The following is a 22,320-nucleotide window of genomic DNA, read 5'->3' as shown; positions in this document are numbered from 1 at the left end:
TAAAATTCACTTACTGGATATACTGAAAGCTACAAAACACTGCAGAAAGAAATTAAAGAAGACACAAATAAAAAAGTCATCCCACGTTAAAGGACTAGAAAACTTAATTATTGTTATGATGTCAATACTACTCAAAGCAGTCTACAGATTCAATGCAATTGCTACCAAAATATCAATGTCCATTTTTTAAGAAATAGAAAATTCATCCTGAAATTCATTTGATTACAAAGCTACTATATGTAAACAGTGTGGTACTGGCATAAACACAAACAGACCAATGGGACAGAATAAAAAGTGCAGGAAAAAAACCTTCCATATGGTCAAGTGATCTTCCATAAGCATGCAAAGACCACATAATAGGGAAAGGTCAGTCTCTCCAACATATGGTGCTGGGAAAGCTGGATATCTGTTGCAAAAGGATGAAATTAGAGCCGACACACAAAAAATTAACTCAAAATGGATTAAAGGTCTAAATATAAAACCTAAAACTACAAAACTCCCAGAAAGCATAGCAGAAAAATTTCATAACGTTGGACAGAGCAATGATTTGTTGGAATTGATGCCCAAAGCACAGGCAACAAAAGTGAAGCTATAAAAATGGGGCTACATCAAACTTAAAAAATTGCGTGCGTCAAAGGACATAATCAACAGGACGCAAAGGCAAACTACAAAATGGGAGACAATAATATGCAAATCATGTATCTGATAAGGGGTTAATATCCAGAATATATCAACACCTACAACTCAACAACAAAAAAATCAGGATAGCCCAGTTAAAAAATGGGCAAAGGACTTGAAGAGACATCTCCTCAAAGATGATATACAAATGGCCAAGAAGCCTACAAAAAGATACTCAACATCACTAATCATAGGAGAAATGAAATCAAAATCAAGAATCACTGCATGCCCATTAAAACTGCTACCATCAAAACAATAGAAAGGAAGTGTTCATGAGGATGCAGAGAAACTGGAACCCTGTTACTGTTAGCAGGATTATAAAATGGTGCAACTGCTGTGGAAACAGTATGGAGGTTCCTCAAAACATTCAAAACAGAATTACTGTGGGACGCAGCAATCCGACTTCTGGGTATACATCCGAAGAACTAAAAACAGGGTTGCAAAGACACATCTGCCTACCTATGTTGACAGCAGCACTATTCACAAGAGCCCAGAGGTAGGAGTACCCACGTGTTCATGGAACACAGTATGATACACACACGCAGGATTATTAGCCTTAACAAGGAAGGAAATCCTGTCACATCCTACAACACAGATGAACCTTGAAGACATTATGCTAAGTGAACTAAGCCAGTCACAAAAAAGACAAAGACTGCAGAATTCCACTTGTATGAGGTACCTAGAGTAGTCGAATTCCTAAAGGCAGAAGGTAGAAAGCTGCCACAGGCTAGAGGGAGAATGCACAGTTCTGTTTAATCGGTATAGAGCTTCCGTTTGGGGAGATGAAAAACTCCTGGAGATCTGTCTCACAAGAATGAGAATACATTTAACATACTGAACCATGATTTAAAACTGGTTACGAAGGGGAGGGATTCAGGAAGACGGTGGCAAAGTAAGAGGACCCTAGGCTCACTTTGTCCCACAAACACAAGATAACTGTCCAATCATCCTAAATACTCCAGAAACTGACCTGAAAACTAGCAGAACAAGCTCCACAACTAAAGGTAGGGAAGAGGCCACATCAAAGAAGGCAGAAGTGTGGAGATGCAGTTTGGGAGAGAAAGGGAGGATGGAGGGATGGAGGGACAGTGGTCACTGCTGTGGGAAAGGAGCTGTGGGGGCAGAGAAGGGTAAGAGACAGACTAACACAGAGGGGAGTGCTTGGGGAAAACGAATTCCCATAGAAATTGGCTTGGAAAGCAAGAAGGGCCAAATTTCATGACTTCTGGCAGCAGCAGGGCTTAAAGCCTGGAGTCTTAAAAGTTAGGAGGCTTGGCTAGGATAGAGCCGGGAGGACACTGCGCTGTTCTTGGAGAGAAGGCGGGTAAACAACCTGTGGACACAAGGCATGGAAAGAGTGATCTGAAGAGTGCCTGGGGCACACAGTGGGGAGGTTATTCGGTCATCTCAGAGTGTACTCCAGAGAGACAGTGCTCACAGAGAGGCCCTTCTGGGAACAAACAAACCGGCTGTTGCCATTTCCTTCCCTAGCCCGTTGGCATAAACATAGGGCCACCTGTAGGAACCAGCACAGCACAGACATTTGCTACTTAACGTTCCTACACTAAGCCTTGCCCCCCACACTCCTGTAAAACTGCATTTCGTAGTCAGGCTGTGTAAGATGCATCACCACAGACCCCTCCCCCCAGAAGACTGGCCCAAACCCCTGTCAACACTCCCTGATGTCCCTGGTCTCCCAACCAGGGAGTTTGTTTTTGTCTTTTTGTTTTTTTAATAGCTATAATTCCATTTAATCCTTAGTTTACACTCAAATTTAAAGCAGGGACAAAGACCAATAGTGCCATTTTATAAGGGTATGAGTGACACCAAAAAGTTAAGAAATTTGGCCAAACTTAAACAGTCGGTAAATTGGATAAGTCCCTGTTCTCCCGACCCCCACCCCAGCATTCTTTCCATTATGCCAGCCCTTATCCTTATTAGTTCTATTCTTTCTTTTTAATTGAGGTATAATTGACATATAACATCATATATGTTTCAAGAGTACAACATGACAATATATATTTGTATATACTGATAACTACCATCAGTCTGGTTAGCATTCCTCACCAAACATAGTTACAAAACATTTTTTTTCTTGGGATGAAAATGTTTAAGATCTAGAACAATATTAATTCTGAAGATTAGGTTTGGTTGCAAGTGATAGGAAAACCAAAAAAGTAGTGGTTTAAACAAGACAGAATTGGATAATTTCTTCGCTATCCTCAATACCTGGCTTTTCAAGATGACTGTTCAGGTTCCAGTCATGTTCCAGCCAACAATAAGGAAGATGAGGGACAGAACACATTTTTCCCCTTTAAGGACATTTCCTAGAAATCATACAGGACACATTTGCTAAATTCCATTGGCCAGAATTTAATGACATGCCCTTAGTTAGCTTCAAGGGAGGCTAGAACCAACCAGGGAGTTTTGCAGAATCTCGATTCCAGCCGTGGTAGTGTCAGGTCTCACTTTAGAAACAGAGCAGAGCACACCTTGTTAAAACTCGCGACATTCAGGCCAGGGACAAAAACTGACCTCAACAGGCAAAGAGAGCCTCTGTAAATGACTGGTGTGAAGGATAAAGCAGCCAGGACACAACAGGAAGTGCACACATCACACACTGGAAACACTTCCAGAAGTGTCCGGGTCTGGGGAACAAGGGAAGCTACACAACAAGGCATTACAGGACCTCTTCTTTGTAAGGTCATTACCCTCAAGAATAGGAGACATAGCTGACGTTCCTAACACACAGAAACAGGCACAGAGACTTAGACAAAATGAAAACACAGAGGAATTCATCTCGAATAAAAGAACAGAACAAGGCCATGGCCAGAGATCTAAGCAAAACAGATATAAGTCATATGCTTGACAGAGAATTTAAAGCAATGATCATAAAGATACTCAACTAGGCTTCAGAAAAGGGTATAAGAAATGAATGAGACCCTTAACATGAGATAAAAAATTACACACCAGAGATAAAAGGTACAATAAATGAGGGGCACCTGGGTGGCTCAGTCGGTTACGCATCTGACTTTGGCTCAAGTCATGATCTTGCAGTTCACAGGTTTGAGCCCCACATCAGGCTCTGTGCTGACAGTTTAGAGCCTGGAGCCTGCTTCGGATTCTGTGTCTCCCTCTCTCTCTGTCCCTACCCACCCCCCCCCCCCACCGGCCCCCTCTCCCCGTTGGCACTCTCTGTCTCTAAAATAAACATTAAAAAAAATTCTTTTTTAAGGTACAATAAATGAAGTGAGAAACACGTTTGATAGAAGGAACAGCAGACTGGAAGAAGCACAGAAAATAAATTAATGACCTAGAAGACAAAGTAGTAGAAAGTAATCAAGCCAAACAAAAGAGAGAAAAAAGAATGATGCAAAACAATAATAGACTTAAGAAGCTCAGTGACTCCATTAAACATAACATTTGTATTAAAGGAGTCCCATAGGAAGAAGAAAGTAAAAAGGGGGCAGAAAATTTATCTGAAGAAATAAAGCAGAAAGTTTCCCTAATTTGGGGAAGGAACCAGATATCCAGATCCAAGAGGCACGGAAAACCCCCATCAAAACTGACAAAAGCAGACCCACACCAAAACATATTGTAATCAAGATGGCAAATATAGTGATAAAGAAAAAATATTAAAGGCCGCAAACAAAGAAGACAATAACTTACAAGGGAAAACCAATTAGGCTAGCTAGAGATTTTTCAGAAGACACTTTCCAAGCCAGAAGGGAGTGGCATGATATAGTCAAAATGCTGGATGGGAAAAATCTGCAGCCAAGAATACTCTATTCAGCAAGGCTATCATTCAGAATAGGAGAAGAGATAAAGAGTTTCCCAAACAAAACTAAACGAGCTGATGACCACTAAACCAACCCTGCAAGAAATACTAACGGGACCTCTTTGAGTGGAAAGGAAAAACAAAAGGCAACAGAAAGAAATTAGAAAACACAAAAGCAGTAAAAATGAGTATTTCTATAAAAAATCAGTCAAAGAACTCACAAAATAAAAGGACGTAAAATATGAACGATATACTTAAAACGTGTAAAGGGCAGAAGTAAAGAATGGATTCAAACCCAAATGATCAACAACTTAATACAGACTGCTATATGCAGAAAAGGTTATATACAAACCTAATGAAAAGAAACAAGAGAAAGAAATCCCAATATATCACTAAAGAAAACCAGTAAGCCATGAAAGAGAGGAAGATAAATGATCAGAGAAAATCTTCAGAAACAATCACAAAACAAGTAATAAAATAGCAGTACATACATACCTATCAAGAATTACTTTGCATGTAAATGGACTAAACACTCCAATCAAAAGACACAGGGTGTCAGAATGGATAAAAAAAAAAAACAAGACCCATCTACATGGTGCCTACAAGAGACTCATTTTAGACCTAAAGCCACCTGCAGATTGAAAGTGAGGTGATGAAGAAACATCTATCATGCAAATGGATGTCAAAAGAAAGCCAGAGTAGCAATGCTTATATCAGATAAACTAGACTTTAAAACAAAGACTATAACAAGAGACAAAGAAGGACGCTATCTAATAATAAAGGGGACAATCTAAAAGAAGATACAACAATTGTAAATATTTATGCACCCAAATGGAGGCACCCAAATACATAAAATAATAACAAACATAAAGGAACTCATCAATAATAATACAATAATATTAAAGGACTTCACATAAATGGGTAGGTTATATAAACAGAAAATCAACAAGAAAACAATGGCTTTGAATGACTGACTAGAACAGATGGATTTAACAGATATATTCAGAACATTCCATCCTAAACAGCAGAGTGCACATTCTTTTCAAGTATACACAGAACATTCTCCAAAACAGATCATGTATTAGGCTACAAAATAGTTCTCAACCAATTCAAGAAGAGTGAAGTCTTCCATGCACCTTCTCTGACCACAATGCTACAAAAGTCGAAGCCAACCACAAGAAAAAATCTGGAAAGACCATAACTACATGGAGGTTATATAAACAATGAATGGGTCAACCAGGCCATAAAAAAAGAAATAAAAAAGTACGTCGAAACAAATGAAATGAAAACACAAGGGTCCAAAACCTTTGGGGTGTAGCAAAAGCAGTTCTTTTCAAAAAGAACTTTCTTTCTCAAAAGCAGAAGCAAGAAAAGTCTCAAATAAACAACCTAACCTTACACCTAAAGGAGCTAGGAAAAGTACAATAAAGAATAAACCAGCAGAAGGAAGTAATAATAAAGATTAGAGGGGCGCCTGGGTGGCGCAGTCGGTTAAGCGTCCGACTTCAGCCAGGTCACGATCTCGCGGTCCGTGAGTTCAAGCCCCGCGTCGGGCTCTGGGCTGATGGCTCAGAGCCTGGAGCCTGTTTCCGATTCTGTGTCTCCCTCTCTCTCTGCCCCTCCCCCGTTCATGCTCTGTCTCTCTCTGTCCCAAAAATAAATAAACGTTGAAAAAAAAATTAAAAAAAAAAAAAGATTAGAACGGAACTAAATGATACAGAAACTAAAAAAACAATAGATCAGATCAATGAAACCATAGCAGGCTTATAAAGAAAAAAAGAGAAAGGACTCAAATCAATAAAATCACAAATGAGAGAGGAGAAATAACAACCAATACCACAGAAATACAATTATAAGGGAATATTACGAAAAGATATATGTCAATAAATTGGACAATCTAAAAGAAATTCCTAGGAACATGTAAGTTACCAAAACTGAAAACAGTCAGAAATAGAAAATTTGAATAGACCAATAACCAGCCAAGAAAAAACTCCCAACAAACAGAACTCCAGGACTAAGTGGCTTCACACGCAAAATCTACCATATATTTAAAACACAAACTATTCCAAAAAATAGAACCAGAAGGATAAACTTCCCAATTCATTCTATGAGGTCAGCATTATCCTGATTCTAAAAGCAGATAAAGGCAACACTAAAAGAGAGAACTACAGGCCAATATCTCTGATGAACATAAATGCAAAAGTACTCAACAAAATAGTAGCAAACTGAATCCAATAATACATTTAAACTACACTTGATCTTAGCCAAAAGGCCGAGAAGCAATCCAATAATACATTTAAACTAACCATCCACAACAATCAAGTGGGATTTATTCCCGAGTTGCAAGAGTGGTCCAATATTTGCAAGTCAGTCAGCATGATACATCACATTAATAAGAGAAAGTATAAAAACCATATGATCATTTCAATAGATGCAGAAAAAGAATTTGACAGAGTACAACATCCATTCATGACAAAAGCCCTCAACAAAGTAGGTTTAGAGGCAACAAACCTCAATGTAATAAAGGCCACATGTGAAAAACCCACAGCTAACATCATCCTAAATGCGGGAAAACTGAGAGCTTTTCCTCTACAGTAGGAATAAGACAGGGATGTCCACTCTCACCACTTTTATTTAACATAGTACTGGAAATCCTAGCCACAGCAAACAGAAAAGAGAAAGAAATAAAAGGTGTCCAAATCAGCAAAGAAGAAGTAAAACTTTTACTATCTGCAGATGACATGATACTCTATGTACAAAACCCAAAAGACCACCAAAAAAACTGCTAGAACTGATAAACAAATCAGTAAAGTCACAGGCCACAAAATCAACACAAAAATGTGTTGTTTCTAACTACCCATAATGAAACATCAGAAAGACAAATTAAGGAACTAATCCCATTTACAATTACACCAAAAATAATAAGATGCCTAGGAATAAACCTAACCAAAGTGGTGAGAGACCTGTACTCTGAAAACTATAAAACACTGAGGAAAGAAACTGAAGGCGACACAAAGAAATGGAAAGACATTCCATGCTCACGGCTTGGAAGCATAAATATTGTTGAAATGTCTATATGACCCAAAGTAATCTACACATTTAATGCAAACCCTATCAAAATACCAACAGCATTTTTCATAGAACTAAAGCAAACAATCCTAAAATTTGTATGCAAGTACCAAAGACTCCAAACAGTCAAAGTAACCCTGAAAAAGAAAAGGAAAGCTGGATGCACCACAATTCTAGACACGAAGTTATATTATAATGCTGCTGTAATCAAAACAGTATGGTACTGGCACAAAAATATACACATAGATCAGTGGAACAGAATAGAAAACCCAGAAACAAGCTCACAACTATATGATCAATTCATCTTCAACAGAGCAGGAAAGAATAGCCAATGGGAAAAAGACGGTCTGTTCAACAAACGGTGTTGGGAAAACTGGACAGCCACATGCAAAAGAACGAAACTGGAACATCCTCTTTCACCATACACAAAAATAAACTCAAAATGGATTAAGGACCTAAATGTTGAGACCTGAAACCCTAAAAGTCCTTGAAGAAAACATAGGCAGTTATTTTCTCTGGCATCAGCCATAGCAACTTTTTTTCTAGATAGGTCTCCTGAGGCAAGGGAAATTAAAGCAAAAATAAACTGTTGGGACTTCATCAAAATAAAAAGCTTCAGCAGGGTGCCTGTGGCTCAGCTGGTTGAGCCTCTGACTTCAGCTCAGGGCATGATCTCGCAGTTCGTGAGTTCAAGCCCCACATCGGGCTCTTCACTCTCAGTGCAGAGTCTGCTTGGGACACTCTCTCTCTCTCTCTGCCTCTCCCCTGCTCCCTCCCTCAAAAATAAATAAACAAACATTTAAAAAAAAAGCTTCTGCATAGCAAAGGAAACAATCTAAAAAATTAAAGGCAACCTATGGAATGGGAGAAAATATTTGCAAATGTTTTATCAAATAAAGGATTAGTATCCAAAATATGTAAAGAACTTATAAAACTCAACACCCATACAACAAACAATCCAGTTAAAAAACAGGCAGAAGATATGAATAGACATTTTTACGAAGAAGACATCCAGATGGCCAACAGACACATGAAAAGATGCTCATTGTCACTTACCATCAGGGAAATGCAAATCAAAACTACAATGAGCTATCACCTCACACCTGTCAGAATGGCTCAAATCACCAACCCCAGAAACAACAGGTGTGGGCAAAGATGTGCAGAAAAAGGAACTCTCTTGCATTGTTGGTGGGAAGGCAAACTGGTACAATCACTGTGGAAAACAGTATGGAGGTTCCTCAGAAAGTTAAAAATAGAACCACTCTATGATCCAGCAATGGCACTACTGAGTATTTACCCAAAGGATACAAAAACACTAATTCAAAGGGATACACGCACTCCTTTGTTTATAGCAGCATCATTTACAATAGCCAAATTACAGAAGCAGCCCAAGTATCCATCGACTGATGAATGGATTAAAGATGTAGTGTGTGGGTGTGTGTGTGTGTATGTATACATACATATATGTATATATATGTATATTTATATGTATATAATAGGATATTGGAATAAAATCTTTCTATTTGCAAAGGAATGAAATGAAATCTTTCTATTTGCAAAGATGTGGATGGAGTTAGAGAATAAAATGCTATCCAAAATAAGTCAGTCAGAGAAAGACAAATACTGTAGGATTTCACTCATATGTGGAATTGAAGAAATAAAAGAGCAAAGGGAAAAAAAGAGAAAACTCAAGAAACAGTCTCTTAGCTATAGAGAACAAACTGATGGTGACCAGGGAGGGGGGAGGGCGGGAGGGGAGGTAAGGGGACGGGATCAATAGGTGACGGGGATTAAGGAGTACACTTGCTGTGATGAGCACCAGGTGATGTACGGAATTGTTGATTCACTATATTGTATGTCTGAAACTAATATAACACTGTTAACTAACCGGAATTCAAAAATAAGATAAAATAAATAAAAATGGTTACGATGGCTAAGTTTATGTCATGTATTTTTCACCACAACAAAAAACGTGCACTTACTGGAGGTCTTCTGCCATGACTAGTTCTCACGGCTTCCTGAAAAGCTATGTCGTTCTCTAATTCCTAAAGTGAAAAGGCAAATTTAACATTCAATGTGAAGTGAGAATTGAAAACAATAATAAGTTTAATGTCTTCTGTTTGGTATTCATGATCCTCTATGATTCAACTTACCCCACCTGCTGACATCCAGGTAGTGGCTCAAGGACTCCTGTCCTCAAAGCTCCCCCATAACACTACCCAAAATATAAGGCTCCTTCCTTTTCTAGGAAGGGGAGTACTTGGTAATGTCAGTCAACTTTAAGGGTATTTTACTGGCCACTGTTTAAATGTGTGGTATCATTATGCCTGGTGAAAAGATCAAGTACACAAGGATATGGCCTTTCTTCTGTTCCTTTCTTCCAAGTAGCTGGAACAGTAAGAATTGAGAGTAGCTGGAACAGTAAGAATTGAGAGCTGCAACTCTTCCTCTCCCTTCCTCTCTGTCCTCTCTCCCTCCCTTCTATCCTTCCATATGCTGCGATCACGGCTACCAGCCCCAGGTGAAAACACCGCAGGACATTTCATTTCACTGGAGGAGCGAAGTCTGGAATTCAGACTGGAGCTAAGAAAAGCTTCCCCGTGGAAAAGCTCCATGGGGTCCAACCTGCTGTGCCATTTGGAACCAAAGCCTTAGCTGAAATGAAATGTCACTGTGCTTTGCTGATTCCGGCCTATACTTCTATTCTTCATCAGGAAACGTGAGGAAGGTATTAGTCAAGAGCAAGATACAAATGTTCCTGGGTTTCCAGGACAAAGGTCGTTTTTTGACTCTCTCAAAAGCACCCAATCTTAGCAACTACCAACCTTCTAACCAGCCTTTATCTCCTATTCCTTCACCAACACAAAATCTGGCTGTAAGCCTTCCCATACATCTTATGGGCAATTGTCAGACTTGCCTCTGATTTATTTCAATCTATGTCCCACAAAAATATACTTGCTGATGATTAAAAAAAATACAATAAATCAAAAAACAATCACTATTGATCAACTTCTAAAAACTCTGCAAACAATTAAAGTAAAATGTTTATATAACCAGATGCTAATGTGATGCACTTTAAACATGATTTTATTATGTCTAAACCTTCTTTAATTTTTACCTTAAATAATCTTTATAACCTTCCACATCAATTACATAAATCTAATAAGTACACAATTCTCAGTTGGCCATGGAAACTAGGCAACTTTCATATGAAGTATAAAGCCAAAGGTAACCCTCAGCATCATTAATTATACGATTCTGGTGGATCCTTTAGGAAAAGGAAGTCTTCTAATATTCCTATACGATTAGTAAAATTTGATTAATCAATTCAATGAATTCTAACTGACAAACTAAAATTGTCAACAAACTCTCCGCCTACAAATACCAAACTACCACAACTTTTGTAATTTTTCTTTGTTCATGATTTTACTAGCAATTTCCATAATCTGTGAACATCTGAACAATTATTTCAATTAATTCACTTATATATTAAGCTTGTTATTAGTCCAATTAATTAAGGTATAAGAAAATCATGCGTAAAGCAAATGTCATTTTTATCTTACTATTTATTTTTGTGTCTGACATTCTGAATATTCACTTTCTTTTTTTTTTTAATGTTTGTTTATTTTTGACAGAGAGAGAGAGAGAGAGAGAGTGAGCATGAATGGGGGAGGGGCAGAGAGAGAGAGAGGGAGACACAGAATCGGAAGCAGGCTCCAGGCTCTGAGCTGTCAGCACAGAGCCTGACACAGGGCGCGAACTCACAGACCACAAGATCATGACCTGAGCCAAAGTTGGACGCTCAACCAACTGAGCCACCCAGGTGCCCCTGAATATTCACTTTCAATTAAATAATGAAGCCACATTGTGATGACCTGAGAAGTTAGGAAGTTTCTCTGGTGCTTTAAAAGTGATCATATTCATTATCTATTAATTCTATTTCTGAGACTTTAGGCAAGGAAATGTTGCTAAAAATAGAGAAAACTGTTTATGTATAAAATTGTTCATTGCATAGTTGTTATTTACAACAGAAAACTGAAAATAAATATCCTATGATCTGAAATTAGTTCTAATCAACTATACATACTCAATAAAATGTAGCAATTAAATTATACAGTTAACCCTTGAACAACACAGGTTTGAACTGCCATTGGTCTACCTATATATGACTCTTTTCCAATAAATATATTGGGAAATTCTTTGAAGATTTGTGACAACTTGAAAAAACTCGCAAACCATATAGTCTAAATAAGCTAAAAAAATTAAGAAAAAGGATATTATTGTAACAATACAGTATATGACATATATAACATACAAAATATGTGCCAATTGACTTTGTTATTGGTAAGGCTTCTGGTTAACAGTGGGCTATTAGCAGCTAAGTTTGGGGGGAGTTAAAAGTTGTATATAGATTTTTGACTACATGGGGGGGAGGGAGGTGGGTCAATTCAAGGGTCAACTGTATTTAAATCTTTAGTATCATGAGACATTACTTGTAATGTAGTTGGATGTAAAAAAGCAAACAGAAAAGTAAATCCTAGTTCAATTCCAAACATGTTAAAAGAAAACTGTAAATATATGCATAAAAGAAAAACAAAGCAACAAAATGTTAACAATAGTTATTTCAGAGTGACGGAATTATGGGTAATTTAGTTTTCAACACTGAAAAACACTGTGTTTTGAAAACACAGTAGTTTTCAAAATCTGTACAAACCTAGGAGAACATCTATGTTTTAATACAAATTTTTAAAAAGGAGTCTATATAATCATACTGTGTGTATACACAGTACACACAGGGAGGGAAACACTTGTGTATATTAGAAGACGGGGAATGCACCACAATGTCAGGTGATAGATATACTTAATATAGGTGATCTTTGAGTGACAGGATTTACATCATTTTTCCCCAGTCTTCTGTAGTTTTCAAATTTTCTGTTAAATGATCACATCGCCTAGATCTTTATTTCATATAGAGTAAGTGAATGGTTTCTATTTTCTTTCCAGGTCTTACATTCACAGACTACCATTTTTCTCCAGAGGAAAAAACAATTGAAAAATGACTGAAAGCTATATAAAAAACTCTAGAATATAAGATTTTCCTAAATTCATATAAAGTCCGATAAATGCTAATATTTGATTATTATATACTAGCAAATAAATTAACAATCGTGTCTTTCATCCTCACTCTTTTCACACACTAATTCAAGGTAACTTTATAAAAAAGTTTTGTTTTGTTTTACAGTTTGGAAACTCAAAGTCTCACAATGATATAAACAGATTTAAAATATTCAAGTATTGGGGCACCTGGGTGGCTCAGTCAGTTAAGTGGCCAACTCTTGATTTCAGCTCAGGTCATGATCTCACGGTTTGTGAATTCGAGCCCTGCTTTGGGCTCTGCACTCACAGTGCAGAGCCTGCTTGGGATTCTCTTTCTCTCCCTCTCTCTGTTCCACCTCGGCATACGCTTTCTCTCTCTCTCAAAATAAATAAATAAATTTAAGAGAAAAATCTTAAAAAATAAATAAATAAAAATAAAATATTCCAGTTTAATTCAACTATTTGTCTTAACAATTTCATCTTTTAGTTTACTATCCCACTAAATACTAAGTAGATATAGATTTGTTGACATAAAGGAATGTTTATAAAAGACAAAAAGCAGGTTACAAAACAGTACACACAGTAGGATACCATTTTATCCAAAAATAGAGATACACATATATTTGCATAGGGAAATGTTTGGTGACATAAGCATTATAAGCTAGTTAATGTTTACCTCTGGGTGGTAATAGTTTCTGTGATTCTATTTCCTAAGTTTTCTATAAAATATTTGTATATTTTAATTAAAAGAAAAAAATCACTACATGACATTTCAAATTTAGGAAATTAAAAAAAAAAAAAAACTGATTTTAGGTACCTCAAGTGATTTAAGTCTTTTTACTTACACATTCAGATAGCTAGTGCTGGAAAATACAAGTATATAATCGACCCTAATTTGTTTCTATAACCTTTCTCATGATTTTCCCTTTTGCTGCAATTAGTATTATTAGTGGAAGTTAGTACAGACTTCAGAAGTAGCACTTTTCCAGGCTTTTAATCAGTTTACTTAATTTAAAGATAATAAAGCAGAACCCTCAAATCCAAAGTTTTCATGAACCAGCTGGTTAGCAAAGACCAACAGAAAAACTAGATTTATTTTTATTTTTATTTTTTTACCTCAGTGTCATAGGTTGGATTGTAGTCATTATAACCAGAATAAAGATCATCTTCATCTGTCTCTGGGGCCAGGTGTACATTTTGCATCATTTGTACCTATGAAAAATTGGCAGTGTAAATATGTTCTTGCTATATAAAATAATCCTTAATTGAAATAAAGTAGAACTACTTAACAACCTTTCTGGTCAAGTTTATTGCCACATATTTTTACGACTTAATTTTTTTCACGTCAAATTCTCAAAACTAGGTGTCAAAACACTCGTTCATTGCTCTCATTTTACATTTATTCCACACCTGTTGCATTGAAAGGCACTAGACACAGGTACGAGTTAGTTGCCCTGAGTGTCAAAGAGCTTAGCATCAAGCGCAGAACAGGGGATGTAAGAGTCAAGTGCAAAGCAAGGCAGGAACCACCACACACTTACCAGAACGGCTCAATTTAAAAAACCAACAACGCAAAAGGTCGGCAATGATATGGAGTAATCCAGAGTCCTACATTGTTGTTGGGGGGGGTAATATAGTACAATTTTGGAAAAAAAGTCTGGCACTTTCATAAAATTAACATATATTTCTTACAAACCAGCAATTCCACTCCCAAGTATTTACCTGAGAAGTGAATACATAGGTCTACAGATATATAAGAATGTTTGGGGCGCCTGGGTGGCGCAGTCGGTTAAGCGTCCAACTTCAGCCAGGTCACGATCTCGCGGTCCGTGAGTTCAAGCCCCGCGTCAGGCTCTGGGCTGATGGCTCAGAGCCTGGAGCCTGTTTCTGATTCTGTGTCTCCCTCTCTCTCTGCCCCTCCCCCGTTCATGCTCTGTCTCTCTCTGTCCCAAAAATAAATAAAAGTTGAAAAAAAAAAAAAGAATGTTCACAGGAGGTTTATTCATAATAGTCAAAAACTAGAAACAGACCAGATGCCCATCAACAGAATGGATAAGCATATTTATGCAACAAAGTATTATTCAGAAAAAAAAATGCACCGATGACATACATAAAATGGAAGAATCTCAATTAAGTGAAAGAAGCCTCACAAAACTGAACCTTATATATTGCTTTGTTGATTTAAAGTTCTAGAAGAGACTAAACTATTGTAGAAAACAATCAGAAAGGTGGTTGCTGTTTAGGCGTGGGAGACTAGAGATTGAATGAAAAAGGGCAGATTATAGAATTTTCTAGGGTAGGGCGCCTGGGGGTGGCTCAGTCAGTTAAGTGTCTGACTTTGGCTCAGGTCATGATCTCACGATTTGTGGGTTCGAGCCCCACATTGGCTGTGTGCTGAAAGCTCAGAGCCTGGAGCCATTCTGTCTCTCTTTCTCTCTCTCTCTCTCTCTCTCTCTCTCGTCTCTCTCTGCCCTTCCCCGGCTTGCTCTCTCACTTGCTCTCTCTCCCAAAAATAAACAAACATTAAATTTTTTTTTAATTTTCTAGGGTGATGAATATTCTATATCTTGACAATAGTTTGGGTCAGACTGGTAATCACACTTGTAAAAAGTCAACAAACATATACTTACGATTTTTCCTTTCATTATACGTTTTTTCTTGAAAGAAAAAACTGTAAATAAATATCAAACTATAATATGCATACCTAAGTATTTAAGGGAAAGCTTAATATCTGTAATTCAGTTTGATATGCATAAAAATAACAGAGAATCTTAAAATTCTCTCTCCCTCTTCCTCTGCCCCACCTGTGCTCACGCACACATGTGTGTGCACTTTCTCGAAATAAATAAATAAAAATAACATGGATAAATGAAAGATACATGATAAAGCAAGTACATGAAAATGTTAATGGTAGAATCTATGTAGCAGGTATGATGTTCGCTGTAAAATTTTTTAAGCTTTACTGTACATTTGAAAATTTTCATAATAAAATATTGAGAAAAATGCAAGACAGAATAAAACAGATGTCAAAGTAAAATAGAAGCGGGAAATTTAATTACTGTATACATATACTGTAAATGCAGTGATTACTAGAGAATTTGGGAAGAATTCTCAGACAAAGAATCATTCAAACTGAGTAATCTTTTAGGCAATTTAGGGGAGGGGTCAGGCTAGGTACCCAAGAAATGTAGTATTGAATTACTTTACCTTGAAATACATATTTTTAGGGGCACTTGGGTGGCTCGGTTGGGCATCCGACTCTTGACTTCATGATCCCAGGGTCATGGGATCAAGCCCCCTGTCAGGCTCCATGCTAGCATGGAGCCTGCTTAAGATTCTCTCTCTGTGTGCCCCTTTCCCCCACGTGCAGGCACACATGCTGTCTCTCTCTCTTAAATTAAAAAAACACACACAAAAAAGAAAAACTAAATACGTGCTTTTTTTAAGTTGGTACAATTTTAAGTGTGCCAGTAAATTCCTACAAAAATTTCAGCTTAATCTTATTGCTCAGTATGAGGCCAAACATATATGGCTACTTGTAACCTTTTAAAAATTATTTTTATGTGGGGGTGCCTGGGTGGCTGTCAGTTAAGTGTCCAACTCTTGATTTTGGCTCAGGTCACAATGTCACGGTGAGTTCCAGCCCTGTGTAGGGCTCCGTTAAGACAACACGGAGTCTGCTTGGGATTCTCTCTGTCCCTCTCTCTCTGCTTCTCCCCTGTTCACGCACATGCGCATGAACTTTCTCTCAAACTTAAAAAAAATATTTTTATGTGAAATATAAAATTATCAATTTTGTATAATTCACATACTATAAAACTTAAAGGTGTACAATTCAGTGTTTTTTTAGTATGCAACTACCACCACTACTTCCAGAACATTTTCAACACCCCATTAAGAAATTTGGGACCCTTTTAGCAGCCACTCTCCATTCCTCCCTCCTCCCTCCCACTTAGCCTGTGTCACTAATCTACTCTGTCTCTATGGATTTGCCAATTCTGAACATTTCATATGGAATCATCAATCAAATTTTTTTCATCAATCAAATGGAATCATCCAATATGTAGCCTTTTGACTGGTTTCTTTCACTTAGCATGTTTTCAAGGTTTATCCGTGTTGTAGCATGCATCAGTACTTCATTCCTTTTTATGGCTCAATAATATTAAATTGTATGCATATACAATATTTTATCTATTAGTTAATGGACAGCTGGATTGTTTCACTTTATATCTATTATAAATAATGCTGCTATGAACATGTGTGTACGTTTAGTGCGAACATAAATTTTCAATTCTATTCATATTGAGTGTATACCTAGGAATGGCATTGAGTCATATGGCAACTCTACGTTTAACTCTTGGAGGAGCTGCTAGACTTTTCCAAAGTGGCTGCACATTTCACACTCTGCCAGCAATGTATGAAGGTTTAGATTTCTCCATGTCCCAGCTAACACTTGCTAATGTCCCCATGGCCATTCTAATGAGTATGAAACGGTATCTCTATGGTTTTGATTTTCGTTTCCTTGATGACTAATGATGTTGAGCATCAGTTCATATGCTTATTGACAATTGTATACCTCTTTGGAGAAATGTCTTCTCAGATGCGTTGCCCATTTTTAAAAATTGGGTTGTCTTATCTATGTTATTAAAGCTATATATTCTGGATACTAGCCCTTACCAGATTTATGATTTGCAAATATTTTATCTTTCATTTTCTTGATACCACCCTTTGAAGTGTCATTTGAATTTTGATGATGTATAATTTATCCATTTTCTCTTTGCTCGTGCTTTTAGTGTCTCATCTGAAAAAACCACTGCCTAACCCCAGGTTAAGAAGATTTACACTTGTTTTAACAATTTTATGGTTTAACTCCTACATTTAGGTCTTGAGTTAATTTTTCATTACTTTTTAAAGATGAAAATTCACTACTATGGGAGAAAAAATATCAGATAGAAACGTTTATTCCAAATACCATCAAAGGTATTAAAAGTCACTGGTATACAAATTCCCAGTCCTAAAATAAATAAGTCATAGGGATGTAAATTACAGCATACAGACCATAGTCATAATATTGTAGTAACTCTGGTGACAGATGGTAATTAGATTGCGGTGATCATTCTGCAATGCATGCAAATTTCAAATGAAAGTGTCACGGGGCGCCTGGGTGGTTCAGCTGGCTGGGCGTCGGATTTCAGCCCAGGTCATGATCTTGCACAGTCTGTGATTTCGAGTCTCTATGCTGACAGCTCAGAACCTGGAGCCTGCTTCAGATTCTGTCTCTCTCTCTCTCTCTCTCTCTCTCTCTCTCTGCCCCTCCCCCGCTTATGTGTGCTCTCTCTCCCTCTCCCTTTCTCTCAAAAATAAACATTAAAAAAAATTTTTTAATATAATATGTATGTTGACTATACTTCAGTAAATAAAAGTTTTAAAAATAGGGGTGCATGGGTGGCTTAGTTGGTTAAGTTTCCAACTCTTGGATTTCCGCTCAAATCATCATCTTGGGGTTCAGCGCCGACAGTGACAGTGTGGATTCTTCCTCTCCCTCTCTCTCTACCCCGCCCTCACTCTCTCTCTCTTTCAAAATAAATAAAGTTTAAAAAAAAACACACACTTAAAAAATTTTTTTAAATAAAAGTCACTGGTATAAGATATAGAAAATATTTTAACTAGATAATGCTAAACCAGTGGTTCTCCAACTTTAACATGCATGACAAACCTAGGGGCTTGTTAAAATACACATTGTTACTCCCCCACCAGCAGAGTTTGAGATTCCTTAAGTCCTGGGTGGGAGTCATCACCACGGCCTTTATCCCTGGCGATGTGCATTTCCAGCAAGTTCCCAAGTGCTGCTGATGACGCTGTTCTGAGGACTACTACGCTAAAGGAGGGCTGATTATGAGCCCTATTTAGGTCAGTTCAGCTTACATGCATGTCATGAAAACAAGCAACTTTCAGAAGCAGATATCCTTCTTGCTGGGTTGCAACCACACTGGAATTGGTTTACATCTGAGACTTTTGCTGAACAGACCTCGATTGAGCAAATTAATTCTGAAGATGTAGAAAGTGAGGCCAGGAAAGATGAAGTGAAGCACCCATAGGTGATATAGCTGGGGGTGGCAGAACAAATACAATTTAGGGTTTTCAAAAGCAGTGTGCACACGTAACAAGCTATTCGTGTTGAAACAATCTGGGGATACACATTAAATGCCAGTAACACCCCTTTTTTTTAATGTTGAAGTTATTTTTTTTATGATGCTCTTCTATTGACTATGCCGAACAGTCTACATCCAAGATGCCTGCTGTAGTTCCGCAAAAGCTCACAACCAGAAAATCCACCCGGTAAAAGGAAAAGTGGAATTTTAGCTCTAGAAAGAATCTTGGAAAAACAATCCTTCAAGTCTCTGGAATTCTGTTTCATCTTTGTGCGACTGAGTACAGGTTTACGCCTTCTGGTGTGTTATTATTTCACGAATTAAACCTTGCATGAGAAAATCTCAAAAGCTTTGCACAACACACACACACACACACACACGCACACACACACAGGAACGTTCGCGGTGTCATCCGCTATGAAACTCAACAGCTAGTAGCCAGGTCTAATCTGGGTTCGAATCTCCCGGCTGCCGTGGGACTGCGGTTCGGGACAGCCATCCGGCGCGGGGCGGCACTGCCCCGCCCCGCTAAGGGGGGCAACACAAGCTCGCCCGCCACGGGAATCCACGTCCGCGAACCGACCGCCGCGTTTCTGCGGGGCCTGCAAAGGCCTGGACTGGCCGGGACGGGAGGAAGAGCCGGTGGGCGGGGCAGAGCCCCTCCGCAAACGAAGCCCCCTCCCCGCGCCGCGCGCGGTGACCCGCGCGGGGGCGTGCCGCGAGGGGCCGGCCTCGGGACAGCCGCCCGCCGCGGGCCCCGCGCCTCGCCGCCCGCGCCGGCCCCTGGCGCTCTTAGTCCCGAGGCCCTTCTCCTACCTCGCGGTGAGGGGGAGCGGGGCGGCCGCGAGTCTAGCGGGGACGACGCGGCTTTCTCGACAACCTACTAAGCCGCGTAGGCCAGAGCTCGGCGCCAAGCCGTTGCCACGCGCGGAATCCAAGGAAGCGGCTCCCACAATCCTCCGCGCCAGGGCGGGGGAGGAGGAGGAGGGGGCGGAACCGGAGAGGAGCGAGGAGGGGCGGGGGCGGAAAGGGGCGTGGCCGCCGGGAGCCGGACGCGGGTAGAGGCGCGGGCAGCGGGCGTGGAAGGGGTAGGAGGGGGCCTCCGTTGCGCCGCCTCTGCTTGGAGTACTTGGGAGGAAAGAAGTCCACAGTCTGTAAAGCCTGATGAAATCAGCCGGAAGGATTACCCAGGGATGAGACGAGGTTATTATAAAATATCTGCTGGAGCCACCACGCAGATGTTGTGAGCTCGGAAGCCAGTGTTCCGTGTCATCATGGGCTCCCTTTGGTCACCCTGTGAAGTGACTCAGATCAGATGCCTGTCTTCGAGGCCTCGGCTCCTTCCTTTTCTCCTTCCTGATGTCCGCATTAGGTGTTCCCACAGCGTGCTGTGCACACCTTATCCAAGCTCTTAATGTACTCTTGTCTGATGAGTGCCTTAAAGGGTAAGAACTGAAACTCTGTGTCCCAACTACCCAGAACCAGGTTCGTAGTAAAATTTAATAAGGCACAGTATGAATGAGAAATTCATAATTGTTTAATATCATTAGTTTTAAATTTTGAAGATTAATGGGGATCATGCAGGGGAAATGTAGACACTGTAATTAATGAATTTCAAACATTAAGTATACGTTGGGAGACAATTTTTTAATGATCATCTCTGGACTACTGTGGCGGTTAATTTAATGAGTCAACTGGACTAGTCCGTAGTACCTAGTTTTTTTGTCAAACAGCAGTGGAGGTGTTGCAGTGAGGATTTTTTAAGATGTACTAGACTTTGGATACAGCAGATTACCCTCTGAAATGCAGGTGGGCCTCACCTAATCCGTTGGCAGACTCAAGAGAAGACTGAGGTCCCTGGAGGACGAGGGAATTCTGCCTCTGGAATGCCTTCAGACCCCAGCTGCCACATCATCTCTTCCCTAGGTCTGCAGCGTTTTGGCCTGCCCCGCAGATTTTGGACTTGTCAGTCCCACGATTACAGAAGTCAATTCCTTAAAATAAGTCTTTATATATGCATTCTTTGGGTTCTCTTTCTGTGGAGCACTCTGACCAATAGAACTATTTCTTCAAGGATATTTGTAAAGGAAACAGCTTTGGAAGAATGAGATGACCGTCTCCCTCCAATGCCAAAGCCAGATTTGTTGCTGTCAAGTATATTGAAGATTTAATGTCGCCCTCTGAGGCAAAGCCTAGACACTTTGGCCTGAAGTCCATGATGAAAGACTGAAGTTTCCTAAGCTCAGGCTTCCTCAGCAGTGATACAAACCCATCGCATGTGCAGCACCCGCCTGGACTACCATCACGGGACCTGGGAGGCAAGGAGAACTGAAGAGAATACGAAGCTCAGGCTGCTTGCTGTGCTGTGAATAATCAAAGTCCTCTGTCTCTGATCCCAGTACTTTCTGCCAGCACTTAGGAAGCTGTGTTAGCTTGTTAGCCTGGAAAGAGGGTAAACTCTTACACAATTTTTCATCAAGCTGCAATGTTTAGCTTAAAGCATATGTTTATTATATATTTGTTGAATTAATTAGTGAACACTGTATAACCCTTTGCTCAAGTTGTTGTATATAAGACAATTTTTGTTATCTCTTTAGGTCTCCAGGCTATACATTTCTAGCCTTCCCACACACACACACACACAACCTATTGGAAACAAATTCAAGTTCCTTTATATTTGGCTGCTCTTTAAGCATGATACAGTTACTTACCCAGAGAGTGGTCAATCATCTCGTTCATTATTGCACGTGTACTTATTGCACGTACACCTATATTGCCAGACAAAATGTTAGGGTCACGTAGCTTGTATATCTCAAAGCTCCAGAGGACAGAGATTTTGTCTTTTTTGTTGTAGACTATACCCTAGTGCCCAGGGAAGTGCCTGAAAGTAGTTGGCTGTCGATAATATTTATTGAATGAATTGCCAGGGCTTGTAATGAATCACATATAGAGGCAGGGGTGAATGAGAACAACAAGCATGAATCTTATGTTCGGCATAAGCAACAGGGGAAAAGCCAGTGCCACTTATTAATGTGGAGAACACTAGGGGAGAAGCAAATTTGAGAAAGGAAATTAATTTTGAACATGAACATGTTGAGTTTCAGATATCTGTAAAATGTGCAAATAGAGGTGTTTGAGTGGGCAAGTGTATATATAGACATAAAGCTCAGAGAAGAGATTCCATCTGGAGGTATACATGTGGTATTCACAGCCTCCCAAAATTGATGGATTTGAAGCCTGGGAGTGGGTGAGGTTGTTACTGGGGAGGAGCATGTGGAGGGACAAGAAAAGAGAGCCTAGAACTTAGGCTTAGAAACTTACAATTTAATGGTTTTATAGAAAAGGATCCCCTAATGATTCTCGTTAGTGTCCTGACACATTGAAGCAAAACCGGGAAAATGAAAGCAAGAGAAGCTAAGAAAGAAACTGAGTCAAAAAGAAGGGATGGACAATGATGTTCCATGTTGATAAGAGATCAAGCCAGTTGTATCTGGCAGTATGAAGGTCACTGTTGATGTAGCAAGAGCCCTTTCAGCGAATGGTAGT

General features: G+C 39.2%; 1 protein-coding gene, 1 long non-coding RNA gene and 1 pseudogene across 11 annotated transcripts in view; 1 reads left to right on the top strand and 2 right to left on the bottom strand.

Moving 5' to 3' along the window:
* The window catches only part of IFT88 (intraflagellar transport 88), a 133,228-nt gene extending 113,479 nt beyond the window's left edge, over nt 1–19,749 (bottom strand). For 2 of the 10 annotated variants that reach the window (XM_023249016.2, XM_023249045.2), the window contains exons 1-2: nt 19,591–19,748; nt 9,508–9,570 (exon numbers count right to left, since the gene is read on the bottom strand). Coding sequence is in view for 7 of the 10 variants with exons in the window: in XM_045038830.1 (XP_044894765.1) it covers nt 9,508–9,570; nt 13,739–13,834; nt 15,830–15,841 (171 nt within the window). In the remaining 3 variants the exon portion in view is untranslated. Of the gene's footprint in view, nt 1–9,507; nt 9,571–13,738; nt 13,835–15,829; nt 15,854–19,590 lie in introns of those variants that run through there. The other 8 variants (XM_023248958.2, XM_045038830.1, XM_045038985.1 and 5 more) reach the window with 8 other exon arrangements.
* Nucleotides 6,627–6,740, bottom strand: LOC111557076 (annotated as a pseudogene).
* A 72-nt stretch (nt 19,750–19,821) lies between the features above and the next one.
* Nucleotides 19,822–21,334, top strand: LOC109493944. Its single transcript, XR_002148467.3, has 2 exons — nt 19,822–20,219; nt 20,849–21,334. It is a non-coding gene; the product is annotated as an uncharacterized LOC109493944 (long non-coding RNA).
* The last annotated feature ends 986 nt before the right edge of the window (nt 21,335–22,320 follow it).

This window comes from Felis catus, chromosome A1 (genome assembly GCF_018350175.1).
Source record: "Felis catus isolate Fca126 chromosome A1, F.catus_Fca126_mat1.0, whole genome shotgun sequence".
In the NCBI taxonomy this organism is placed as follows: domain Eukaryota; kingdom Metazoa; phylum Chordata; class Mammalia; order Carnivora; family Felidae; genus Felis; species Felis catus.
Note: the sequence above shows the minus strand (reverse complement) of the source record. Positions and strands in the feature narration are given on the sequence as shown.